The sequence below is a fragment of the Narcine bancroftii genome, chromosome 4 (genome assembly GCF_036971445.1).
Source record: "Narcine bancroftii isolate sNarBan1 chromosome 4, sNarBan1.hap1, whole genome shotgun sequence".
Lineage (NCBI taxonomy): Eukaryota > Metazoa > Chordata > Chondrichthyes > Torpediniformes > Narcinidae > Narcine > Narcine bancroftii.
The window spans coordinates 117,166,972-117,184,339 of NC_091472.1; the positions used below are offsets into that span (position 1 = coordinate 117,166,972).

A 17,368-nucleotide genomic window follows, 5' to 3' on the forward strand; every position below is an offset into this window, starting at 1 on the left:
TGTTAGGTCTGCTTTGTTCGAGAATGAGTGAGTCAGACACCAGACTGAGTCGAAATCAAGGTTATTATTACTAGATTGTAACACTTGCAACTAACAGTGTTAGTTGGAGAAGGCGCGTTCTCCTGATATCAGCAAGTGGTGTTTTTTTATACCTCAGGACACACACTTAGTAAATTATCATACCATTATACTGTCCAATGAATAAGCTGTTGCTACCCTTCACTGTTAGTCTGCTGCTCATCAGCTTGTTAGTGCCAAACTTATCTTGAGCGTACAAGGTCACACCTGCATCCTGTTACTCCTTAGTACCGGGTGACTCCTTCTCCAGTCCCATCTCATGATGTTTTTACCTTACAGGTATTGAGGCCCAACAAACACAGAGACTCATTTAAGGACTCTTACTTTGTACATTGCCAATCAGTTTTGAGGGGATGATGGTATTGGAATGCCATAGTCAATAAAGAGCATCCTGATGTATGAATCTTTGCTGTCTAGGGGTCCCAGGGCTTTGTGTAGAGCCAGTGAGATGGCATATGCCCGAGACCTGTTGCTGCAGTAGGCAAATTGGAACGGATCTATGTCGCCACTCAGACAGGAGCTGATGTGCTTCAACATTATCCTCTCGAAATACCTCATCATTGTTGATGTGAGTGCCACTGGTCTGAAGTCATTTAGTTAGATTGTGGGTTTGGCATCAATTTCTTTGCATAATTTTTGAATATAAGCAAGAGCTTTTATTTGTATTTAACTTATAGTTGGTCATTCATATGTTAGAAAAAAATTATATGAAGTTATGAATGATTTGGGAGTCATATGTGGAATGTATCCTTTGAAGCTAGATACACTCCTTTATTCAATAACAAGGAATAGCTTCATCCATTGATAGTTCCAGTGCTTTAACTACATAATATTGTAATTGGGGTTTTATGTTTTACAGCATATTGAATATGCCATATATACTCATGTGATAGTCCATCCCGTGTAATAGTAAACCCATGTAAAAGTAGACATCCCACCAGTTTTTCTGACGACCCAACCATGAACCCTCACCTCTGCCGCTTGCCCATCCAAGGTCCTGATGGCTTGACTGCGGATCCTCGCCTCATTCGCCCGCCCACCTGAGCTCCCAATGCCCAGGCCATGCCCATCCAAGCCCCCGGTGTCCTGACTGCCCACCCATCCAAGGTTCTGATGTCCTGGCCACCTGAAGCCCTGGCTGCCCTCCTGCCCGAACTTGCAACACCCCACCTGCCCAACCATGGATCCTCATCGCAGCTGCCTGCCCACCAGTGCCCTGATGCCATGACCACAGGCCCTCACCCTAGCTGCCTATCCATCTGAGCTCCCAAAGCCCTGAATGCAGATGAACCGCCTGGTCCCAACCATTCGAGCTCCTGACGCCTTGAGCGATGCAAGTTCTTACCGCAGTCAAAAGTATGTCCCATGCAAAAGACAACCCCCCTCCCCAACCAGTTTAATGTAAATAAGAAAACTGTTTTTTGAAATCATATTTAGGGAAAGATTAAACAGGTTAGGCCTTTATACTTTGGAATGAAGAAGAATGGGGAGATTTGATAGAGGTTTACAAGATTGAGAGGTATAGTAGATATGAGATGCGAGAAGGTTTTTTCCACTCAGATTCTTAGAATGGGGGAGTTAAGTACGAGAGGACATGGCTTTAGGGAAGTGAAGGGAAAGGTTTAGGGGGAACATGAGGTGGAACTTCTTCACTCAGAGTGTGGAACGAGCTGCCACCTGATGTAGTAAATGCCATCTGACATGGTAAATGTATGGTAAAAACTTAAAATCTTGAGTTTTAAGAATAAATTGGATAGATACGTGGATGGGAAAGGACTGGAGGATTATGAAATGGGAGCAGATTATTGGGACTAGCGGAATAATGGTTGGCACAGTCTAGAAGGGCCAAGTGGTTTTTTTGTGTGCTGTTACGTTCTGTGGTTCTATGGTATAAAATTTAGTGCACAGAAATTCAGGATGTGCAGCCTTTGACATGGCTTTGCATAATTTTATATTTGAAGCATTTATTTGCAATTAGGTGAAATCTCAATGATAAGGTCTTGTCTCAAATATGTTTACAAAACTTGTATTTGTATATTTAGAAGATGTACAACAGCACATAAACAGTCACTTCAGTCCATGTGTTGGAACTGAAAATGATGCCCAAGATAAAGTGAAACTGCTGCTTGGATATTAAATTTAAAATTTTAATTTAGACATACAGCACAGTAGCAGGCCATTTTGTCCACGAGTCCATGCCACCCAATTTGTACCCCAATTAATATACACATTTTGAACAGTGGGAGAAAACCGGAGCCCCTGGGGAAAACCCATGCAGCCATGGGGAGAATGTACAAATTCCTTACAGCACAGGATTTGAACTCTGGTTCTGACTGCTGGCACTGGAAAGGCATTGCACTAACTGCTATGCCAACCTTGCCACCCATATGGATATGTTCCATTTTCATGTGTTATCCAAAAGCCTCTTCAATGCTATGATGCTATCTGCTTCCATCACTACTCCTGGCGGCTTGTTCCAGGTATCTACCACTCTGTGTATATTTAAAAATATGCCTACACATCTCCCTTAAATACCACTCCTCCACCTTAAATGCATGTGACATTTTTAGACTGAGAAAAGATTCTTACTCGGTGCTTTTAAGCTGCAGCCCCCAGGTATCTCTGCTGGGACCCAGGTGCAATTAGTGGGGCAAAGGTGCCTCTAGCACCTTTTAAGGTGAGGGGGGGGGGATCCCGCCCCCGTGATGACGCAGTAAGTGACATGTCACGCAAACTAGTCTCCCCCGTTCTCCCCACCAGCTGTCAGTCTCCCTCCCACCGCCAATCACGCTTCCCTGCCCCCATGGCAGCTGGTCCCTCTCTTCTTTCCCTCACGGCAGCGACTCCTCCCCGCGGCAGTGACCCCTCTCCCTTTGATCATGGCACCCCCACCCCCATGACATCGACCTTTCCCCCCATAGCAGCGGCCTCACTTCCCATGATTGTGGCCGCTGTTTTTCCCCCTCGCGGCAGACCTCCCCTCCGCTTCTCTTCTCTGGGCCCTGGCAGCGACCCTCTCTCCCCTGATCATCACAGACACTTTCACAGCTCAACGGACAGCTTCTGGGTCGGTGCTCATTCTTGACTTATTTGATCGGGATCAGTGTGGGAGAGAGGGAGCTACAGTAGGGAACGGTAGAACAATCACTTCCATGCACCTATGTAGTGCATATATGGCTGTCAAATCTTCCGAAAGATGCTATTCTTGTTTCTCAGATTGTAAGTTACTTTCTCCAGGGGAACACAACTTTGGATTTCCTTGTTCCATCGCTTGATAACTAAGAATAGAGTCAGACTTCCAAGTTGCTGCAATGCACTTCCTGGCCACCGCCAATGTGATTAACAGAAATGGACAGCTTCATTGTTAGCCTTATGTCCAATATATTTCCCAACAGGAATAATTCCAGATCCTGAGGTAACTGTTTACCTATAATTTTCTCCAGGACTTGGCGATCACCACAGACACTTCAGCCGGGGTTTCCCTTTGATGCCAGGGTGTAAACGCTGATGTCACTGGAGTAACTGGGTCAGCCATTTTTGTTTTGAAGCTGCCTGTGGACATGACTTAGTTAAGTTTTACTGGGTTCCCTCCGAGTTAGGGCATGGTCCCGGTTGACTTTGGACAACATTGGTTGGGTTGGACCCTTTCAAGCTGCCTAATGAATGGGGCAAATTGCCCGGTTAACCCCATTTTACAAGGCAGCTTGAAAGCACCTACCGTCTTCCTACTACCCTGTCAATGCATCTGATAATTTTATAAATCTATCAGATCTCCCTCATACTCCGACACTCCAGAGAAAATAACCAAGTTTGTCAAACTTCTCCTTCTAGCTCATGCCTTTTAATCTTGGCACATCCTGATAAATCATTTCTGTACCCTTTCGAAAGCCTTCATATTCTTCCTTTAGTTGGGAGACCAAGTGCAGTCTAACCAAAAAGTAAAAACAAAAAGCTGGAGAAATTCAGCAAGTCAAGAAGTGTCCTTTATTTTTTTTTTCTTTGGCTTGGCTTCGCGGACGAGGATTTATGGAGGGGGTAAAAGTCCACGTCAGCTGCAGGCTCGTTTGTGGCTGACAAGTCCGATGCGGGACAGGCAGACACGGTTGCAGCGGCTGCAGGGGAAAATTGGTTGGTTGGGGTTGGGTGTTGGGTTTTTCCTCCTTTGCCTTTTGTCAGTGAGGTGGGCTCTGCGGTATTCTTCAAAGGAGGTTGCTGCCCGCCAAACTGTGAGGCGCCAAGATGCACGGTTTGAGGCGATATCAGCCCACTGGCGGTGGTCAATGTGGCAGGCACCAAGAGATTTCTTTAGGCAGTCCTTGTACCTTTTCTTTGGTGCACCTCTGTCACGGTGGCCAGTGGAGAGCTCGCCATATAACACGATCTTGGGAAGGCGATGGTCCTCCATTCTGGAGACGTGACCCACTCAGCGCAGCTGGATCTTCAGCAGCGTGGACTCGATGCTGTCGACCTCTGCCATCTTGAGTACTTTGACGTTAGGGATGAAAGCGCTCCAATGGATGTTGAGGATGGAGCGGAGACAACGCTGGTGGAAGCGTTCTAGGAGCCGTAGGTGATGCCGGTAGAGGACCCATGATTCGGAGCCGAACAGGAGTGTGGGTATGACAACAGCTCTGTATACGCTTATCTTTGTGAGGTTTTTCAGTTGGTTGTTTTTCCAGACTCTTTTGTGTAGTCTTCCAAAGGCGCTATTTGCCTTGGCGAGTCTGTTGTCTATCTCATTGTCGATCCTTGCATCTGATGAAATGGTGCAGCCGAGATAGGTAAACTGGTTGACCGTTTTGAGTTTTGTGTGCCCGATGGAGATGTGGGGGGGCTGGTAGTCATGGTGGGGAGCTGGCTGATGGAGGACCTCCGTTTTCTTCAGGCTGACTTCCAGGCCAAACATTTTGGCAGTTTCCGCAAAGCAGGACGTCAAGCGCTGAAGAGCCGGCTCTGAATGGGCAACTAAAACAGCATCGTCTGCAAAGAGTAGTTCACGGACAAGTTTCTCTTGTGTCTTGGTGTGAGCTTGCAGGCGCCTCAGATTGAAGAGACTGCCATCCGTGCGGTACCGGATGTAAACAGCGTCTTCATTGTTGGGGTCTTTCATGGTTTGGCAAAAGCAGAATCCAAGGGTGTTATCTCCCTGGTGACATAGTCATGCCAAACTGCATGTCCTTTATATAGCAAAAGTAAAAATACATAACTGACATTTTAGGCTTGAGCCCTTCATCAAGGTATGGATAAATGTCAGCAGTCGTCTGAACAAAAGAGTAGGGGGAAGGGGTGGTCACAAAGGCAGGAGGTGATAGGTGGCGAAGAGAGGGAGGAGACAGCGGTAATCAAGGGGAGGAGGGATGGTTAGATGAGATGTTTTCATATTCCTGAACATTTAAATGTATAAAGGGCTAATGATTGCCCAGTGGCCAAAGTACAGTATATCCAAAGTTGTGTTTTCCTTAACATTGGGAGGAAATCTAATAAAATTTTCTCGGTGATCTTTGTCAGGGGCAAGGTATCTCACTTGGCCTCAGTGGAAAGGTAATAGATGATTCCAAGCCTTGATAACAGTTATCATTATGCTAAAGTACCTCTAGTATGTGTCAGCATTGGCAAAAGCAGAATCCAAGGGTGTTATCTCCCTGGCGACATAGTCATAACTGTTGTTTGTGACAACTCAATTATCAGGCAATTAGTTTGCTTGTGAAACCAGCCAGCTACCTTAAGTAAACTACTCTTTAATATATTCAAAACAAAATAAAAGACATTTTATAATTTTTTTTTGTTGTTTACTTCAGAAGGGCCTTGCTCTGAGGCCGCAAGAACGAAATGAAAAATGGGAAAAGCAAGTTGGGAAGAAAGCTCGACAGGTGGAGAATGGCATGTTGGCTGAGCCAAGTGAAAATGGACACGAGAATGGCACCTTGGAGAGAGGACAAGATCTGGGAAGAGATCAAACTAAAAGAAAAGTTCCCTTGAAGAACTCTGCACAGGTCTGTGAAGTGTTTTTTTTTGTTTGTATGCAAGTAGCAATTACACTCCTGTTGTGTGAAAGTTTGTGCAAGGAGGTAGGATCTGCATCAGTAAGCTTCATAACTACACCTGTATTTTAGGAATAGGAATTTGTTCATGTTCAGTCTTGTAATGAGGGACAAAATTTAACAACAATGTGATCAATTTTGATTTGATGGACATTGATCCAATCTGAGATTCTAATCATTAAAATTGATGTCAGTGCCGAAGAGCGAACATTTTAAATATTCCAAGATGAGCCAGTCACCTTCTGTTAGACACAATAATGGTCTGCTATTGCATTCAACCATTCATTGCACAACTTCCTTAACTGCCTGTGTAACTTGCAATTAGTGACCATTGTAAGGTGCATTTGTAAAATGAAGTATTGTGCTTTTTCCTTGTTCAAGATGTAGGACACTGTACTACAAATGAAATATAACATGATAAGGGGCAACATAGTTATTGAAAGTTTATCATTTGATCTTTTAAAATTTCCAATGTGGTTACTGTTATCACCTAATTTTAATTTGATTTGAATTTTCATAGTTTCCTTCCAACTGTGTAATCATGGTCTTGTACAGCAACTTAAAAATCTGTTAACCACATGTAGATCAAAAGCAACATTCATCCTGCAAATATCTTTGTGTTAATTGGAGGTAGCATGTAGCAGAAAATTAATGTAAAATGCTCACAGGTAGTGTAATGTACAAGTTTGTTATGAAAATTATCATTGTCTCTACCAGTGTATTCTTGTGAGAATTGGAAGTTTGAATAAACATTCAGATATAAATTCAGAAACAGTATCATATTTCAGATCTAAGATTTAAATTGAGTAGTAAATAACAGCACAAAGGGTTGTATGTATGGGTTGTATGTATGTTATAACCTTACAAGGGCAAGGTTTCATTCACTTGCAGTTTTGCTCAGAGTTTTGTGAGATATTGCAGTTTTTAAAAAAAATTGGGTCATTAAACCATCTTGTTATTTCTTCCCTTTGTTAAGGATGGGGACGGGGGTGGTGTGGGGTGGGAGAACTAACATGGTTAGAGTAAACAGATTTTAGATGCATGAAAAGAAAGTATCCATTAGTATCTGGGTTGTTTTTTTAATGAAATTGCATTAAAGGTTATCTGAATAATTTTATGCCATGAAATATGGCTAAATGGTTTGTTCTGTAAAATGGCATGGTTCATGTAGCGTTTAGCCCATCACCTTTACAACACCAGTGATCAGAACCAGGGTTCAAATCCCATGCTGTCTGTAAGGAGTTTGTTCATTCTCCCTATGTCTGTGTAGGTTTCCTCCAGGTTCTCCTGTCTCTTGTCACCATTTGAAATGTACTGGATGTGTAGGTTAATTGGGTGGCGTAGGCTTCTCCATTAACAATGGCGTGAAGCAAGGCTACGTTCTCGCACCAACCCTCTTTTCAATCTTCTTCAGCGTGATGCTGAAACAAGCCATGAAAGACCTCAACAATGAAGACGCTGTTTACATCTGGTACCGCACGGATGGCAGTCTCTTCAGTCTGAGGCACCTGCAAATTCACACCAAGACACAAGAGCAACTTGTCCGTGAACTACTCTTTGCAGGCGATGCCAGCTCTTCAGCACTTGACGTCCTGTTTTGTGGAAACTGCCAAAATGTTTGACCTGGAAGTCAGCCTGAAGAAAACTGAGGTCCTCCATCAGCCAGCTCCCCACCATGACTACCAGCCCCCTCACATCTCCATCGGGCACACAAAACTCAAAACGGTCAACCAGTTTACCTACCTCGGCTGCACCATTTCATTGGATGCAAGGATCGACAACGAGATAGACAACAGACTTGCCAAGGCAAATAGCACCTTTGGAAGACTACACAAAAGAGTCTGGAAAAACAACCAACTGAAAAACCTCACAAAGATAAGCGTATACAGTGCCGTTGTCATACCCACACTCCTGTTCGGCTCCGATCATGGGTCCTCTACCGGCATCACCTACGGCTCCTAGAACGCTTACACCAGCGTTGTCTCCTCTCCATCCTCAACATTCATTGGAGTGACTTCATCTCCAACATCAAAGTACTCGAGATGGCAGAGGCCGACAGCATTGAATTCACGCTGCTGAAGATCCAACTGCGCTGGGTAGGTCACGTCTCCAGAATGGAGGACCATCGCCTTCCCAAGATCGTGTTCTATGGCGAGCTCTCCACTGGCCACCGAGACAGAGGTACACCAAAGAAGAGGTACAAGGACTGCTTAAAGAAATCTCTTGGTGCCTGCCACATTGACCACCGCCAGTGGGCTGATATCGCCTCAAACCGTGCATCTTTGCGCCTCACAGTTTGGCGGGCAGCAGCCTCCTTTGAAGAAGATCGCAGAGCCCACCTCACTATCAAAAGACAAAGGAGGAAAAACCCAACACCCAACCCCAACCAACCAATTTTCCCTCGCAACCGCTGCAACCGTGTCTGCCTGTCCCGCATTGGACTTGTCAGCCACAAACGAGCCTGCAGCTGACGTGGACATACCCCCCATAAATCTTCGTCCGCGAAGCCAAGCCAAAGAGTAGGCTTATGGGCCAAAATGGCTTGTTACCATGCTGTATGTGTACATTTTTTAAAAATTAAAAAAAATAAATAGACACAAACTGACAACTACAGTAAAAACTCTATTGACTGAAGTTTTTATTTTAAATTAAGTGATTTCAATGACTTTGTATTCATTTTGATGAGGAACAACTTCAACAGATCAATCACATTTTCTACATGGTTATATAATTTGCTCTGAGTTCACTGCCATCTTACTTGGGCTGTAGAGTAGCCATTTTCAATAGAGGCCATATGGCCCCTCTAAGAGCCATAGCACATTTAAGTAAAAGCTTTTTAAATATTTTTTGTGTTTTATGTTGTCGGTTGGAGAAAAGTATGGGGGGGGATAAAACTGACTGCTTCACAGGGAAGGGGTCCCATAAACTTGGAGCAGAGTCCTAAAGGGGCCTTAGCAAAAAAAAGGTGAGAATAACATAGAACTGCTTTTATTTGATAAAGCCCCTTTTATGTTTAATATTTTGTAATTTATCAAACATGGAAGAAAGTCTCATCTGTATTGCAACTATCATTATTTAAGAGTTGGGATTAAATCAGATGTGATAATTTTTTATCAATTATATGAAGAAAGCGAATTCAAAAATTGGTGGAAGCCAATGAGAGGAAGCAAAAGGGAAGAGGATGTTTTGAAGTTGATAGTAAAAAAAAAAGAAACATTGGAAATCAAGAGTATATTATGCCTCATCAGTGGAGAACGATGAGGTAATCCTTTAAGTTGATGCCTTTCATCAGAATCATTTAAGTTTGATTTTGTAGAATTTTTAATTGTCGTGATAGAATGGAAAATATGGGAAAAGATGTGTTCAAATATCAAATTTTATTTTGTATTTTAATTTGTCCTTTCCTCCATATTTGTCGAATTCCTGAAGGCACCATATTTCAGTCAATCTACCAGTCCCCTTGTACCAAGTGTATGACTGTTTGTGATGATAGGTGAATGGTAAAGCAGTAATATCTAAGCTAATGTCAACATTTTTTTTTCTTACACGGGATCATTCAGGAGGTAGAGGGGTGATTGACAGAAGCTATAAGGAGATAGTCACTCCCAGGAGGTAAGAGACAGGTAACTGGGTTTCTTTTAGGAGAGGGAAGGGGAGAAGGCAGTCAGCATAGGGCACCCCTATGTCCATTCCCCTCAACAATAAGTATACTCATTTAGATACTACTGGTGGGGGGGGGGGAATAGGGTGATCCACCAGGGACAAATTGTAGTGGTCAGATCTCTGGTACAGAGTTTGGCCTTTCAGCTAAGAAGGGAAGTGGGGAGAAGGGAAGAGCTATGGTGATTGGGGAACAGAAAGGAGGTTCTGTGAACAAGATCAAGATTCGAGCATGGTATGTTGCCTTCCATGTGCCAGGTTGAGGGACATCTCAGTAAGAGTCCACAGCATTCTCAAGTAGGACGGTGAGCAGCCAGATGTTGTAGTGTATGTTGGTACCAATTGCATATACAGGGAAAGGGATGAGGTCCTGAAGCAAGAATATAGGGAGTTAGGAAGGAAGCTAAAAGATCAAGACTTCTAGGGTGGTAATCCCTGGATTGCTGCCTGTGCCATGTAAGGGCAGGAATAGGAAGTTATGGCAGATGAATGTGCAGTTGAAGAGTTGGTGCAGGGGTTCAGATTCATGGATCATAGGAATTTCTTCTGGAAAGTATGTCCTATACAAAAAGGATATATTGCACCTAAATAGGAGGAGAGTAGGTTTGCTAGAGCTTTTGGGAAGGCTTTAAACTAATTTGGCAGGGAATAAGAACCAGAATAGAAAAGGGTGATGAATACAGCACTGAAGAATTTAACTGTCCAAGAAATAAGGCTGATGATTTTGTAGCGCAGATAGAAATTTGGCAGGTATGATACTGTGGCCATCATTGAGCCATGACTGAAAGATGACCAAAACTAGGAACTAAAATCTGTGGATATACAGTGTATTGGAAGGAGAGGAAGGTAGGCAGAGGGGATGGGATAGTTTTGCTGGTTTAAAAATTGAATTAAATCTTTGAAGAGAGGAGGCATTAGATCAGAAGATTTCAAATCCCTGTGAGTAGAAATAAGATATTGAAAGACTTAAAAAAAACTAAAATGTGGTGTGGAAGCTGCAGAGGGAGATAGAGAAAATGCAAAAAGGGCAATGTAACAATCATAAAGAATATTTCAATATGCAGATTGATTGGGGAAAACCAGGTTGGTACTTATTCCTGAGAGAAGGAATTTATTGAATGTGGTTAGACGGCTTCTTAGAACAGCTTGTGGCTGAACTGGCCAGGGAAATGGCAATTCTGGATAGGTATTGTGTAATGAACCAGAGTTCATAAGGGAGATGAAGGGAAGGGAACCCATAGGAGGCAGTGATCATTATAAGATAGAATTCACCCTGTAGTTTGAGAGGGAGAAACTAAAATCAGATGTGTCAATATACCAGTGAAATAAAGAGGAATATGGTGTTATGAGAGAGTAGATTGGAAAGGCACACGAGCAGGAAGAACAGCAGTGCAGCAATGGTTGGAATTTCTGTGAGTAATAAGAAAAGTTCCGAGCAGGTATATTCCAAAAAGGAAGAAACATTTGAATGGAAAAATGACACATCTGTGGCTGACAAGAGATGCCAAAGCTGAAGTAAAAGCAAAAGAAAGGGCATACAAGGAAGCAAAAATTAGTGGGAATATAGAGAACTGGGAAGCTTTTAAGAGCATACTGAAGGCAACTTAGGAAGGAAAAGATGAACTTTGAAAAGAAGCCATCAAATAATATCAAAGGATACTAAAAGCTTTTTTAAGATTATTAAGAGTAAGAAATGGGCAAGAGTAGATATAGGACCAAAAGAAAATGATGCTGGAGAAATTGTAATGGGAGACCAGGAGATGGCAGAGGAACTGAATGAGTATTTTGCATCAATCTTCACTATGGATGCCATTTGCAGTATATAGACTTTCAAGGGTGTCAGGGAAGAGAGATGGGTGCAGTCACAATCAACAAAGAAGGTACTTAGGAAGCTGAAAGTCTATAGGTAGAATAATCTCCTGGACCAGATGGAATTCACTCTTGGGTTCTGAAAGAAGTTGCTATCAAGATTGTGGAGGCATTAGTAATAATCTTCCAAGAATTAATAGATTCTGACATAGTTCTGGAGGTCTGGAAAATTGCAACGGTCACTCCGCTATTTAAAAAGGGAGAGAGGCAGGTTGGGATGTTGTTGGAGTCTATTGTCAAGGATGAGGTATAATGTACCTGGAGCTGCATGACAAGCTAGGCCAAAGTCAGCATGGTTTCCTTAAAGAAAAACTTTGCCTGACAACCTAATTGCCATTTTTTGAGGAAACCACAACAAGACTTCAAAAGGCCCTTCACAAAGTGCTGCACATGAGGTTTCTTAAGATGAGACCGATGGAATTACAGGAAAGATGCTAGCATGGGTATAGATCATTGGCTGATTGACAGGGAACAAGGTGGGAATAAAGAGATCCTATTCTGGTTGGCTACTGGTTACCAGTGCTGTTCCATTGGGGTCAGTGTTGAGCCACTTTTTAGGATGTATGTTAATGATTTTAATTGTGGAATAAATGACTTTGTGGCTAAGCTTGCAGATGATACAAAGATAGACAGTGGGGCAGGTAGAGGCTGCACAATGACTTAGATTAGGAGAATGGGCAAAGAAGTGGAAAATGGCATCAAATGTTGGAAAATTTACAGCCCTGCACTTGGTAGAAGGAATAAAAGGGCAGACTAGTTTTTTGAATGAGGAGAAAATTAAAACTTCGTGCAGGATACCCCAAAGGTTAAGGTCCAGGTTGAGTCAGTGGTGAAGGTGAGTGCAATGTTGGCATTCATGTCGGAAGGAATAAGAATAGAGCAGAGATGTGATATTGAGGTTTTGTAAGGCACTGGTGAGGCTTACTTGGATTGCAGGGTTCAGTTTTGGGCTCCTGATTTAAGAAATGATGTGCTGACATTGGAGAGAGTTCAGAGAAAATTTACAAGAATGATTCCTGGAATGAAGGGATTAGCATATGATGAACATTTGATGGCTCTTGGACTGTATTTCTTGGATTTCACAAGAATGAAGGGGGACCTCATAGAAGCCTCTCAAATGTTGGAAGGCCTGGGCAGAGTAGATATGGCAAAGTTGTTTCCCATAGTAGGGGAATCTAGGACAAGAGCATACAACTTCAGGATCAAAGGGCACCCATTTAAAACAGAGATGCAGAGAATATCTTTAGCCAGAAAGTGGTGAACCTCTGGAATTTGGTACCACAGGCTGTCCTGTGCAATCCGAAAGGGAAAGCATGGGTATGCACAGAAGATCCATAGGCAGCTGTGTGACATGAGACACATGAGCATGGGATCAAATCTATAACAGATCATAAGACAACCTTACGAGTCAAAGACAATGACACCTCCCTTCTGGACAGACTGAACATCATGTATGCAGTTCGATGAGAAGAACAGGCTGACACTGAAGAAAGCTCCGGGACCCCAGATGAACAGGCCCACTACATAGCCGTGGGCAAGGCGAGTAACGGATCCAAAGTGAACCCACACAAGACAGCAGGACCAGACATCATACCTGATTGGGTACTGAAGGATTGTGCAGACCAACTGACAGAGGTCCTTCAACGTGTCATTGCAGTAGTCCATCATCCCTGTGGATTTCAAGACATCCACCATAATCCCAGTACCAAAGGGGTTGACTGTAACAAAGTCTCTGACACTGACCTCCATTATTACGAAATGCTTCGAGTGTCACTGGACCCATTTCTCTTATCCTGTAGACAGAACGGTTGCACTGATGCTATAACCTTGTCCCTCCATTCCGTGAACTACCTGGAGAATGACGCCGCATATGCCAGACTGCTGTTCATCAACTTCAGCTTGGAGATTAATACGATGATTCCTCAGAGGTTTGTAGAAAAGCTGTCCGCACTAGGACGCAACACTCCTCTCTGCTCCTGGATTCTGGCTTTCCTATCGAAAAGACTACACACAGTCTGTCCAAGTCAGCAGCAAAATGTCAAGCACTGTCACACGCTAAGCACTGGTGCACTTCATGACTGTGTGCTCCTTTTCACGCTACTGACCCATGACTGGAATTCCAGATTCCATTTCCAACAAAGACATCAAGTTTGCAGATGACACAGCAGTAGTTGCCCTCATCAACAACTACGATGAATTGTAATGCAGGGAAGAGATGGAAAATCTTGTGAAATGGTGCAAAAATAACAACCCAAATCTCAATGTGGACAAGATAAAGGAGATGATTATCGACTTTAGGAAGAGTTCACTTAAGTAGTGAACTACTTACAGTAGTGGTTTTAGTGAACATCTCCTCACTTGTTTTAATACGATCATTCCAAAGAGGCTGGTGGAGAAGGTGTCCTCGCTTGGACTCAACATCTTTCTCTGTATCTAGATTCTGGACTTCCTAACTGAAAGAGCACAGTCTGTCCAAGTAGGCAGCAGAATGTCAAGCACTGTCACGCTAAGCACTGGGGCACCTTGGGGCTGTTTTCTCTGCCCTCTTCTGTTCACGTTGCTGATCCATGATTGCAGCACCAGATGCAGCTCCAACAGAGTCATCAAGTTTGCAGATGACAAAACAGTAGTTGGTCTCATCAGCAACAATGATGAGTCACACAACAGAGAAGAGGGAAAAGCTTCTGATATGGTGCAAGAATAACAACCTGAGTCTGGATAAGACAAAGGAGATAATCGTGGACTTGAGGAAGACCACGAATGACCACCCTCCACTACATGTTAATAACTTTGTGGTGAAGATGGTAGAGGACACATAGTTGCATGGAGTCCACTTAACAAGTGACCTATCCTGGATCAGGAACGTGAAACACTGACTTCACTTCCTGAAAAGACTGAAGTGGGCAAGGCTACTGGCCTTTCTACAGGAGCTCCATCAAGAGCATCCTGACTGGCTGCATCACAGTGTGGTAAGGTTGCTCTATAGCATTGGATCGAAGGTCAATCCACAGGACCATGAGTGCAGCAGAGAGGATCCCTGTGGTCTCCTTCCCTACCATATAGATGTGTACTGCATATGAATAATTTGTTTGTACTTTTGCCTGTTTTTGCACTGAAGAATGCCTTTTTGTCCTGTTGTACAACTGGATGATGATAAGGTGGACCTTGAGACCGATGATTGGCACTTTGCCAGACAAATAGAGGGAGGCGAGAGGAAAAACAAAGGTCAACTGGAGGAAGACAATTCATGCAGGGTGGGGTTGGAGGGAGATGATAAATAGAGACAAAGACCACTGATGATGTAAAACACCATCTACAGTTTCTCCTGTCTACAGTAATAAATATTACTTTATATCTGAGCAGTCAATATTAGCATATGTGTAGGTTACTGTGAGAATTGAAAATTTTGCACAGACTTGGCAAAGTTTTAAGGGTCAACTATAAAGTTGCCATTTGGAGTAAATACTGATTGGTACTATTGGGCACATGCTGATTAAAATTGCTCTTAATGGTCTTGATTTTAGTTTTTCTTATAATGATCACTTCTGTGTGGCATCTACCATCAGAGGAAGTTGGTGCAATGTTGTCTCTTGCATCAGTGAAGTTCTAATACCCACATGCCCCATGTGCCGCTAGACTATCACAACATTGTGCGCAAACACTTTGTAGTGGATTTGGGAAACCAACAGCAGAAATGCATATAAATTTGTCACAATAATATAATGTGCCTATACTAAAACATTTAATGAAGTTATGGATAAAGAAAAATAAAATGATAGGCTCTAGGGGTAAATTATTGGCTTTGACTCCGTTGTATAATAATCAACTTATTTCTTTTTCAATACATAATCAAAGTTTATCGCATTGGAGATTTAAAGGTGTGAAAAATTTGGGCGATTGTTTTAAAGAGGGTAAGTTTTTATCTTTTAATCAGATGAGGGAAGATTTTGGTATTGATGAGAACTCTATTTCTTTATTATCAAATTCGATCTTTGGTAAAATGTATGTTTGGTAGAGATGATTTTACCTAAAATGACTATATTTGAGACTTTTCTTATGAAGGTACCAGAGAAGGGTTATATTTCATCTATGTATCAAATATTATAGGATGGTATGGATAAAAAGGGTTGGGATAGATCTAAAATTAAATGGGAAGCGGATATTGGTTTTATTTTTTCTGAAGATGATTGGTTAGATATCTGTTATGATAGTGTAACTAGATTGATAAATGCACGTTATACAATGATTAATTACAACTTTTTACATGAATTATATTTGACACCTGAAAAATTTTTTTAAAATATGGTTTTAATGAATCAGATTTGTGTTTTAGATGTAGTGATACAGTTGGAACTTTTTTTTTTGGAAGAATATTCAATCAATTTTAGAATATCTGTATAAGATTAAAATAGTTTTAGATCCAACAATATTTTTATTGGGTAGTTTGCAATCTCTGAAATGTTTGGGATTAGATAGGTTCCAGCTTTTGTATATTTAGCTTTATCTGTAGTGAAAAAATGTATTGCTAGTACGTGGAAAGATACAAATATGATTGATATTAATAGATGGCATAATAAGATCAAATATTGCTTAATAATGGAAAAAATTATGTATGTTTCGCATGATAATTTTTTATTAATAAGTGGCTGTTATACTTGGAATATTTACATTCCAATTTATATTGACTAGATTTTAATATGTATATTTAACTTTTTCTTTAATATTCTTTTTCTTTTTTTTATGGCTCTCCTTAGGAGAGTTGGCTGAAAGGGGGGGGGGGTTCTTTTTCTATATATATAAAAAAAAGTTCACGTTCATGTTTAATTGCTGCATATGTCAAATTATTTGGTTTTTTTAATGAATAAATAAACTTTTTAAAAAAAAAACTCCAACGAGGATAGAATCTGAATGTCTGGAATCTTCTCTTGCTACTTAATAGCAGCAGAAAGGTGCAGCTCTGTTGAATGCCTCATGGTACACTAACACTGTCTTTCACCAATGGACCACATTAGTTTACAGCAATGCTTTTGGCTGTGATGTTTTGGAACAACATTACAGTCCTTATCTGGTCCAAAAAACAGAGCAAGTAAATTGCAAGATAATGTGGAATTTTGACCTTGTGGCCGTTAATGAAATTTGATGGCAGGATGTGGAGGACTGGCAGTTCCAGAATTCCATTGTTTCAGATGCGATAGAATGGGAGGGATAAAGGGGGAAGAGTGGTAGTGCTCATCAGGGAAAATAACATATTTGTACTCCGACAGGACAGACCATAGGACTCGTGCACTGAGGAGCTGAGGAATTGGAAAGTTATAACCATACTAATAGGGTTGAATGATAGACCACCCTTAAATAAGCGAGAATTGGAGGAGTAAATCTAAAGAGAGATGGAAAACAGCTGCAGGAAACATAAAGTTGTGATGGTAGGAACTTTTAACTTTCCACATATAGATTAAGACTCCCATACTGTAAAAGCACTGGATTGCTTGGGAGTTTTTCAAATGTGTTAGGAATGTTTCCTAAAACTAGAGGTAGCAACTAGAATAGTGGTTTTCAGCCTTTTCTTTCCCTCCACTCTCCTTAAGTGATCCCTTACTCACCACAGAACACCTGTGGCATTCTGTACCATAAGTGCTCTATGGTGAGTAAGGAATTACTTAAGGTAGTATGAGTGGGGGGAACAAAGTTCAGAACCACTGAACTAGGCAGAGTGCAATACT

General features: G+C 42.0%; 1 protein-coding gene across 19 annotated transcripts in view; it reads left to right on the forward strand.

Moving 5' to 3' along the window:
• The window catches only part of fbrsl1 (fibrosin-like 1), an 898,034-nt gene that overhangs the window by 220,009 nt on the left and 660,657 nt on the right, over window positions 1-17,368 (forward strand). For 17 of the 19 annotated variants that reach the window (XM_069932521.1, XM_069932525.1, XM_069932524.1 and 14 more), the window contains one exon: window positions 5,877-6,071. In XM_069932521.1, the coding sequence (XP_069788622.1) occupies window positions 5,877-6,071 (195 nt within the window). Of the gene's footprint in view, window positions 1-5,876; window positions 6,072-16,988; window positions 17,072-17,368 lie in introns of those variants that run through there. The other 2 variants (XM_069932522.1, XM_069932540.1) reach the window with 2 other exon arrangements.